The sequence below is a fragment of the Fukomys damarensis genome, unplaced genomic scaffold (assembly GCF_012274545.1).
Source record: "Fukomys damarensis isolate Sample0158 unplaced genomic scaffold, DMR_v1.0_HiC HiC_scaffold_16, whole genome shotgun sequence".
In the NCBI taxonomy this organism is placed as follows: domain Eukaryota; kingdom Metazoa; phylum Chordata; class Mammalia; order Rodentia; family Bathyergidae; genus Fukomys; species Fukomys damarensis.
The window spans coordinates 88,165,605-88,176,000 of NW_022900928.1; the positions used below are offsets into that span (position 1 = coordinate 88,165,605).

At 44.5% G+C, this 10,396-nt stretch overlaps 1 protein-coding gene across 1 annotated transcript in view; it reads left to right on the plus strand.

Moving 5' to 3' along the window:
- Prkag2 (protein kinase AMP-activated non-catalytic subunit gamma 2) overlaps positions 1–9,961 on the plus strand; it is a 243,229-nt gene extending 233,268 nt beyond the window's left edge. The window contains exons 15-19 of the mRNA XM_033763960.1: positions 1,242–1,407; positions 1,849–1,886; positions 3,009–3,155; positions 6,173–6,266; positions 8,889–9,961. Of these exons, the coding sequence (XP_033619851.1) occupies positions 1,242–1,407; positions 1,849–1,886; positions 3,009–3,155; positions 6,173–6,266; positions 8,889–8,920 (477 nt within the window). The 3' untranslated portion in view covers positions 8,921–9,961. The remainder of the gene's footprint in view (positions 1–1,241; positions 1,408–1,848; positions 1,887–3,008; positions 3,156–6,172; positions 6,267–8,888) is intronic.
- The last annotated feature ends 435 nt before the right edge of the window (positions 9,962–10,396 follow it).

The window sequence follows — 10,396 nt, forward strand, 5'->3', positions numbered from 1 at the left end:
TCTTACTCCCAAGCTGGGACCACCTCTGTTGTCATAAGATCGCTCCTCTGCAGAACTGCTTCAGACTTGTCTATAAAAACAGGTTACCAGACGTGGTGGTACCCACCTGCAATCCAGCCCTTGGAAGGCTGAGGCTGGAGGATCACTGCAAGTTCAAGGCCAGCCTGCACTACCTATGAGTTCAAGGCCAGCTCAGCTACATAATGAGAAACTGTCTCTACATAAGCAGAGGAAGTTGCCTCTGCCCAGGGCTGCCTTATATTTGGGCCAATGTGGTAATTAGAATCATGCCACTGGAATATTCAGCTACAAGTTCTCAGATAAAAATACAGAATTTAAAGAAAAAAACTTTCATGGCCTGATGTTTACTGAGTTAACGAATCACTTTCCAAGACAAGTAGCATTAGCCTTCAAGACCTCACAGGTTAGTGGAGCATAGCATGTAGAACAGGGACTATCCTGCATTGAGATACACTAGGCAACCTAATAGGTCTTTCTTTTTTTTTTCTCTAAATTTCTAGGATTCTCATGATTTGAATATTGATGAACTCTTTGACTTGAACATTTTGTTTCTTCTAATTGTTCATCTTTTCCTGATAAGGTACACCAGGAGGATGGAATCAACAATACCCTTTATAAAAGGTGGATCTTTTGAAACCATAGAACTTATTTTGTTAGAGCCAAACATGGTCCTCGACTTCCCTCTGCTGACCTATTCCTCCTCTAAAATAGCCATACAGAGGAACCATAAAGGTTCTCTTCATTCTGTTCAACTGGCTTGTTCTTTGATCCTAGTAGACAAAGACTGGCATCCTCCAGAGAGAAGGAGGGCATGGAGGTGGGACAGCAAGGATGGGGTTGGTGGCCTCGGACACCGTCCATTGCCTCGGGCTTGGAGCTGCCGGGCTTCTTAACTATGACTCCACACTGGCAGCTGTGCCTGGCACTTGACACAGATAAGTAAGATCAGGTCTGTTCTTGGTGGTTCACAGGTCTTAATTTCTCAAACAGACCTGATGACTCCTTCTAGCCATGCTTTTGTGAATGAATAGGAGAAATGTTACAATGCATATGCAACTCATAGCCAGACAGACTGGTCTGAAGGAAAGATTCATTTCTGGCCTGTTCATCCTAATTGAGACAGCCATGCAGACACGTAGCTTTTCACTCAGACCTGGACTTGTGAGCTTTCTTCAGAGGGCTTTAGGGGTCCCAGAACCTTTGGTTTCTCTCTGTCTCAGATGTCCGACATGCCAAAGCCCGCCTTCATGAAGCAGAACCTGCAGGAGCTGGGGATAGGAACCTACCGCAACATTGCCTTCATCCACCCAGACACGCCCATCATCAAAGCCCTGAACATATTTGTGGAGAGACGGATATCAGCGCTACCTGTAGTGGATGAATCAGGTCTGTTGTTTTCCCCAGTTTAACTGCATTTTCATACTTCCATCAAGATATGATTTCATACCTAGGTGTGGTACACACCTATAATCTCAGCACTCTGGAGGCTGAGGCAGGAGGATCATAAGTATTCGAGGCCAGCCTAGACTACATATGAGTTCAGGGCCAGCCTGAACTATATACCGAGACCCCCATCTCAAAAACAAATAGAAAGATATCATTTTGTGTCTATTAAAATAGACAAGTTTATCTGTCTTCCATCCTTAGTAATTATCTATTTAAGACTGACTTTAAAATGAGTGGGTTTGTTGGGCCAAGGATTTAGCTCAGTGGTGCCACCGCCTGCCTCACAAGTGCAAGGTCCCAAGTTCAATCTCCAGTACAAAAAAAAAAGAGGGATTTTTGTTGTTCCTAAAATATTTTTCTAACATGTGTTTTCATTTTTAGGAAAAGTTGTAGATATTTATTCCAAATTTGATGTAATTGTAAGTATTTTTTCATTTTCTTTAAATCTGTCATTTTGAATGCATTTTAAATCCTGTGCAGTGTGTTTTGTTTTCCTCTGGTTCCCTGACTTCATAATTTCCTGTTTTGAGTCTCAGGACTAGAGAATGCCATACTCTTCATAGTGATCATACTTGTAATGTTCACTGGCTTGGCAGTTAGTCATACACAAGTATATATTATTATTTGTAATTCATCGTGTCAGTATCTGTATATTGTACCCAACCCTGTAGCACACAAATACATTGTAAATGCTGGTATGTGTATGTGAGCATCATTAGCCTGCCTGCAGACGTGAGCTTTGTGTACGTGTGAGTCCACTCAGATCCATGCATGTGGACTTGTTAGATGCAGTCTGTTGCTGGCTCATTGGTGTCATTGTTCTAAAGAAGATAGCAAATGAAAAAAAGAAAAGAAGATGACAGCAAATGGATTAGAGTTACTCATTTAACAGAGTTGTAGTGAGTGCTGCATTCGAATCCCTGATTTCAGTCTACTAGGTTCATTGTTGTTGACATTACGTCTTTCCATTTGACTCTTTTCTCCCCATCTATGCATGAATATACTTAAAGTTTTACGGTGCCTAAGAAAGGGAGCCCATACTTCGATCACCCCAAGTGTACACACCAACCTTTTTGGCTGTGACATTGACCCTGGTATTGAATGTTCTTTCACAGCTGTCTTAAATCTTTCAGGTCAGCCTTATGATTAACATAACAGACACCAAAATATCTATTAATTACAATGTGGCTGCAGTGGGACCCTAAGATGCCATCTGGGTCCATAGGACTTCCTGGGCCTGTTCTTCCACCAGTGCTTGACCTTGATGGTTCCCCAAAACCCTGTTTTCCAGGAAGCCCCTTGGGAAAGTCCATTGATATTAGGTCCCATCCTCTGGAGGCACTGTGACCCTCACAGATGTCAGGCCACCTCCCCAAGAATGTCATTCACACACACAGGTTTTGACAGGATATGCTATAAAAATTTACCATACTGGGCCAGGGATTTAGCTCAGTGGTGCCACACTTTCTTGGCAAGCACAAGGTCCTGAGTTCGATCTCCCAGTACCAAGGCTATAAGTTTATTCTGTGGCTCTGTTCTAGAATCTTGCTGCTGAGAAAACCTACAATAACCTGGACATCACCGTGACACAGGCTCTGCAGCACCGATCGCAGTATTTCGAAGGTGTGGTGAAGTGCAGTAAGCTGGAAACACTGGAGACCATTGTGGACAGGATAGTGAGAGCCGAGGTGAGGCCCAGGCCCCTGCCCACCACTTTCCCCCCAAGTTTCCTGGAACAAACACCCCATGGCAAATGGCACCTCATGAACTTGTATCCCCAAAAAGGCCCAGCAAGGTGACTTTTGTGCTCTGTCAGAGAGAGTCCTGTTCCAGAACGTTCTGTGGGAGCTGTTCTGGACAGGGCTGTTGGATTTGGCTGCATTGGGTTTCAAGTCCAGATATCCACAGCTAATTGAAAAGGACTGGTGAAATGCATACTTGAGAAAAGTCACCCCAAGACCTTTAGGTTCTGTTAGGGTACCTATGAATTCAGAATTTTAGAGATATAGTTATTTTAATAAAGTGACTCATAAATCAGTAAAACAAAGCAACCATTATTTCAAGTTAATTAATTTCCCCTCTTCCCCTAGTCTCCCCTGCTCTGCCTTTTTTTTTTTTTTTTTTTTTTTTTTTTTTTTGGTTCGGGAGATTGAACTCGGGCCCTTGAGCTTGCAAGGTAAGCAGTGGAACCACTGAGCTAAATCCCTGGCCCTAGTCTTCCCTGATTTAGCCAAATAGTAAGTGGTCCACTGCCTCAGTCTCCTGGGATCCAGCACTCACAGCTCTGTATGGAGGATTTTCAGGGCTACTCTGCACAGCACCCTGTAGAGAAAAGGAGAGGGGTCATGGTACAGCAGGCCCAGCAGGCTCCCCCCACACAATCCCACAGCTGCTCCTTTCTGCTTAGACAGGGAGGGGAATGCTGTCCTACTCATCATTCTTGAGGACTGAAGGAACAACTCCATTCCTTCTGGAACAACTCCTAATTAGGCAGAGATTTCATAATGACCTTCCGTTTTCATATTACTGTAATTGTGACAGTAAAACCCAGCAGCAAAGTACCTGATTATTTTTCCAGCTAGTAATAGGCAACATCATTACTAGAAATCTGCAGTCCTCCTTTAATTGTGTGTTCAAGATAGGAGAAACTGCCTGAGAGCACACACTGCACAGGACTAATAGCAGCTGCTCCTGGTGGTAGCGTCCCTTCTGGTCACACCAGCGGTCACACGAGGATGGGGGGGGGGACACAGGGACATGGACAGTGCCCAGCCTCTGCTGTGGTCATTTGGCAGTGTAGAAAGCTCTGATGTGGAAGTCGTCACTGAGGAAAACAAAGATGTCATTAGACCATTTTTTTCAAGTTACCCATCTTGACTTTTTTCCTCAATAAAATTCTACCATTACATGCCTCCTCCCAGGGATATATCAGTGTTTAGTTTCTATGCACTTTGTTAGGAGAGGGCCAATAGGACTAGTGAAGACTCGGTTTTTTTGTTTTTTGTTTTTTGTTTGTACCAGGGATCAAACTCAGGACCTTGCTCTAGCAAGGCAGGCAGCAGAACCACTAAGCTAAATCTCCTGCCCTGAGACTCAGTTTTTCTAAGTGACAAATGATGTTAACTTTCTGGCACCTCAGCAGGGAACATTTGTGAGATTAGACTTGGCAGCAGATGACAAAAAAACACATTTGGTGCCCATTTCTGTCAACCTCTGGGTGACATGATTTCTCCTTGACCCACAATAGATCAAAAGATATTTAATTACCACTGTTGAATGTTAATAAAATATGTCTAGCATAGAATATAAAAATATCCTCTGATCCCAGATATTAACCATCAATTTAATTTATAGTTAGAGCAAATAATTGTGCAGCATTACAGGATTACTGAAGGAACTGAATATCTTACTAGAGAAGCTTTTTAAAGAAATTTTTGTTGACTCACGTGATAAAGATGACCATATAACTCATTTTTCTAACCTAAAGCAAACTATGATGTCAAGAGTATCAGCAACATAGATCATTGGAGACCAGATATTAAAACATGCTGGGCCTGGTGGCACATGCCCGTAATCCCAGCACTTGTGAGGCTAAGGCAGGAGGACTGCCATGAGTTCAAGGCCAGCTTGGTCTACATGGCAAGAGCCTTTCTCAAAAAAACAAACAAACAAACAAAAAACCAGCATGTCCCCTTCAGTCCATCTCCTTCTTGTATCCCCTTTTTGTCCTCAATACTTGCAGGGTCTCCCAGGTAACCAGCTGCTGTCTCTCTTGCCTGCTGTTGTTGCTGGAAACCACCAGATATTCTCCACACTGTAAAAGATTTTAGATTAGAAAACTAGAGGTGAACATTATCTGTTTCACTGTTAACAGTTCATTTATCCTCTTTGATGTTATCCTTTAATATATGGTCCCCCCCCCCGCCTGCCTCAAAAGCACAAGGACCCGAGTTCAATCCCCGCTACCAAAAAAAAAAAAAAAAAAAAAAAAAAAAAAAAAAAAAAAATCAGATGCTCACACCTGTCATCTCTACCCTCTAGGAGGCTGAGGCAGGAACCCCAAGTTTCAGCCCAGCCTGGACAACTTAGTGAGACTCTGCCTCAAAATAAAAATGAGGGGGATGTAGTTCAATTTGAAAGCCCTGGGTTCAATCCTCAGTAACGCATATAATGTTAATCTTAAAAGCAGAGCCAGGCTTAGTAGCGCACAGCTATAATTCCAGCACTCGGGAGGCTGAGCAGGAAGATCATGAGAGTTCCAGGACAGCTTGGGTTACATAGAAGACTCTGTCTCAAGAAAATAAAATCTTAAGAGTAATGACCCTGTTTCCTGGTTTCCATAATCATCTGGACTTCTTTCCCATTTGAAGCAGGTTGCCCACTGCTTGCTAGAAGCTGAGATACAACTTTACAAAATTATTTGAGATTATTGTAACCGCTTTGTGGCTCTGTTTTGAACTGTAGCTTTCCTGCACTGCTCTTGTGGCATCTGAAATCTTGGCAGGACATGGCTGGCTTGTTTCTCTTAGGACCAGACACATCTGAGGTGCATCTTAACTTTGGAGCCAACACTTCCTGTGGCTCAGGCCACAGTCACTTGCTGTCCCTGGTGGGGCTGTGCGTCGTGGGCTGGTATGTGAAGGGCGCTTGCCCAGTGTCCATTTTGAAGCTGAAACATCCCATGTGGCCTGTCTCCCTCCTGCAGGTACATCGGCTGGTGGTGGTGAACGAGGCCGACAGTATTGTGGGCATCATTTCTCTGTCTGACATCCTGCAAGCCCTGGTCCTCACACCGGCAGGTAATAGTGCCCATCTGCTTTGTCAGCCAGGAGACTGGACGCTCAGAGCAGTGATACCCACCTGCCGATGGGGGTTTTACTCTACTTTGTGACCCATTTTCATTTTCTTTTCAGTTTTAAAATTTTATTTTATTTTTTTGTTTGTTTGTTTTAAGACAGGGTCTCAGCATGGAGCCCAAGCTCCCTTCAAACTCTTGGTGATCCTCCTGCCTCAGCTTCTCAAGTTCTGGGATTATAGGCTGCGCCACCACACGCAGCTTCCTTTTTGAATTTTAATTTCTACTTGGATGAGAAAAGTTACAGGAAATACTTAAAGGGGCAGATAAGGAAAGAGGGCTTTGGACAGGAGTTGGCATTTCTCCCTGTCACATACTTAGTGATAAGAGTTGGCCCCGTGACATCTTAAACCCTCAGCTCGCCTTTCCCTTCTGTTTTCTTTCCTCTGCCTCCCTGGTCCCTGTCGCCTCTGAACCAGCAGCCTTTGGGGAGTCTCAGGTCACAGACCCCAGACCAAGACTGGAGACCACAGGCAAGCACTTCAGACACTCAGGAGTTGAGCCCTCCTCACAGCCCTATGTGTGCCACAGTATTGATTTGTCTTTAGTCCAGCAATTCAGACTCAGCAAAGGCTACTTTACAGTAGTCTAAAAATACTCAGCCTAAAGGGATCCCCACCACCTACCACTCCCTTCTTCTCTACCAACAGAGACCCCAGCCTAACCTGCACAGGTCAGGCACGGCCCAGCAGTATCAGTGTCACCAGGAACCCACTAGAATCGCCTACTTGGGCACCCTTGTTTATGGACTCAGAAACACCCTCAGAATCAGAGATGGGCCACATGTACCATCAGACTTCAAGTACTTTCTTGAGCCCCTCAATAATCCTTATATCATGAAATAATAATAATTAAATGAATGTAAGATCTTCATGCATTATTTGTGACACCTAAAATTTGGAAATTTCCCAGAGATCTTTCAAAAGAATGGATGCATTGTGCTCCAGGCATGCCATGGAATACTACATAGCACTGAGCAGTGCAGGGATCTTACCACCAAGGTGAAAAAAATTATGCTTGCCTTCACTGTGGGATTCCATTTGTATAAATTTCCAACTAGCCAAAAATAATACAGCACCTTCCTGTAGCTTAGAAAGAGGTTTCTTCCAGGTCAAATTCATGCCCGCAGAGCCATAGATTGACACCTTCATAAAAAGCTCTCCTTTCCAGGGGCTGGACCTGGGCCCAGACATGTAGTCCTCAGCCCAGTCTGGCTGACCGTCAGGCCATCTGTGTCCTTGACCAGGATTCGTTGGTCATGACAAACTTGGAGGAAGCTGTTGAGTGGTTGATCCCGAGGCAGCTGGGCTGGAGAGTTCGAGTCTCCACCTAGACTTGGTGTCTGTTGGTGGCTGAGGAACTCGAGCCCTCATGCCACTCCCCTCCCTGCAGGGCCCTGAGGAGGCCATCTGCCAGCTGGAATTTGGGGTGTATCACATAGAAATTGCTCCACCAAGGGCTGGAGATTTAGCTCAGGGACACCGCGCCTGCCTGACAAGTTCAAAGTTCTGAGTTTGATCCCTGGTACCAGGAGAAAAAAAAAAAGAAATTGTACCATGAATTCACAGGTGGCTGCATCTGAATTCTCAGTGGCACCCTCTTCACAGCACTGCCTGAGGAGGGACACATTCAGCGTCCTCATAACAGGGCTCCGAGGGACACCTGGGGAGAACTCACTTGGAACCAGGGGTGCCAGGAGATGGCATAGTACCCACAGCAGACCCCCAAAAGCCCAGCACTGTCAGCCCACGGGCCCAAGCCCACCTGAGAGCTGTCTGAGCATGGGCTATCACTTCCCCGAGCTGGCTCCTAGGCCTGCCTTCCTCCTGAGACGTGAGCCCAGGACCAGCCCTGTGTAGTGGGTGCACACAGCGCACCCAGGAAGAGGCATGTGAGAGGTGGCCACTGTCGCACAGGTGATGCTCACCATCACCGCTCCCTGTGAAGGACGTGATTCAGTCAGTAACATTTTCTTTTTCAAAGATGTTTTTAGCAATAGTTCATCCGAAGAGTAAGCAATCGTGATGGTAGCTGCAAGGTTTTAGCCCCTTCTTTTAACAGGTTGTTAGTCTCTTCCAAAAGCCTAACACAGAGCGTGGTGGTGGCATGCACCGGTAATGCCAGCACTCAGGAGGCTGAGGCAGAAAGATCACAAATTGGAGCCCACCCAGCCTGGGCAATCCAGCAACCTACTGAGACCTCGTCTCAAAATAAAAAGGAGTGGGGATGTAGCTCATTGTGAAGGCCTTGGGTTCAGTCTCCAGAATCACCAAAAATGAAAAAGCTCAGAAGCAGAATCTGGCTTACTTAGATTTAAAGCACGCTGGGCATGATGGCTGTAATCTCAGTAATCTCAGCACTCAGAAGGTTGAGGCAGGAGGATTGCCATGAGTTCAAGGCCAGCACAGGATACATAGTGAGAACCTGTTTAAAAAAAAAAAAGAAAAGAAAGACTGACAAGCTGTGAGAGGGAAGACAGTGAGAGTAGCGGTGGGAGCCACTGCCAGGTGCCCCACTGCCACTGCTGTTAGGGTGACTTTGCAACTTCCACGTTTCCCCACTGCAGGTACAGCGCCAAAGGAGACAGAAGCAGAATGACCCCTGTGAATGAAGACACCCTCGCAGGAGAACCTAAAGTTTCTGGCTCGTCTTGCCACACGAACACTGGCTGCAACAGAAGAGAGGAAAGTGACTAAGAATGTATATCAGGGTTTAGCAATGGGTATTTTTTTCCAGTGATGTAATAAAAAACAAAAAAGATTTTCTGTCCTCGAAGTTGCAGGCTTTCGTTGAGAGACTGTTTTCAGACATTCGTCTGAAGGATTTCAAATGCTGTATGTCATTAAAGTGCACTGTGTCCTGAAATTCTCCTAATTTTTCATTTCAAAGAATGCACTGGTTTGGGACAGGTGATGCGACATAAGGTGAGTGTGTGACACTCTCAGATCCCAGTGCCTTATGTCCAAACCAGCAATATGTGACCGCTGCTGCCGCCAGCCGAGCACAGGGAGCAACGCCCAGCTCGAATGTGGAAGTCTGAACATCCTACCAAACCAGTCATTTCCGTCAGACTTGCTGAAAAGTCAAAAGCTGAATATAAGTAATGACAATTTCTGTGACACTTTTTCTGTTTGAAGTGCTTCTGTTCTGAGCTACCCTGTGAACAAGGCTGCTTGACAACAGCTCTATTTATTTTTATTTCCATACAGTTTTTCTTTTCACACATCTTTTGATTGGGAAACTTCACCGAGTCTGTTAATAAACTTGGTTCCTGTTTGAAAATAGCCAATTTCTCATAATTTAAGGATCTGACAGGAGATGACTTCTAAAGTAGCCACCGTGGGGTTCTTAAAAGCAAGTGTGGAAATGGGAACCAAGTGCCAGAGATGTTTGGGGGGGGGTTGTTTTATAAAATCATGATGTTTGTACAACTGCCAAAAAGATTGTACATTTTATTGTGGCACCTACAGTATTGTCATGCTGTTGAAGGAAACCAGGGTTTCCTCATTGTGAGTGCTTGGCAAATGTTAACACTGTATAAATATGGGGAGAATTCGAGGTTTTGTTTTTTGAGGGGTTTCTTTTTTTCAGACTGAAAAATTAAAATAAATCCTACTATCAACCATTCTGTTAAAGTTCTTTTCAGTGCCATGTTTCAGCAAGTGTTCATTAAAATTCCTCATGTTGTTTGCCACTGACCTATTTTTCCCTGAATAAAGAAGTACATAAGCTAGGCATGGTGTTGTTGCACACCTGTGATCCCAGCAGTCGGGAGGCTGAGGCAGGAGGATTGCGGAAACTTTGAGGGCAGCCTGGACTACATAGTTCAAGGCCAGACTGGACCATATAGCAAGATCCTGTCTCAAAAAATAAAACAGGGCCAGGGATTTAGCTCAGTGGCATTTGATCCCCAGTACCAAAAAAAGAAAAAAAAAAAAAGTGAGTGAATTTTTACCACCTTTAACCTGTCAAGAGGAAAAAATAACTTAAAGATTTAATTCATAAACTCTCTCCATTATTATAAATATAAACATAATTAAAAAATCACCACACAGCTTTACTTGAGCTACATTG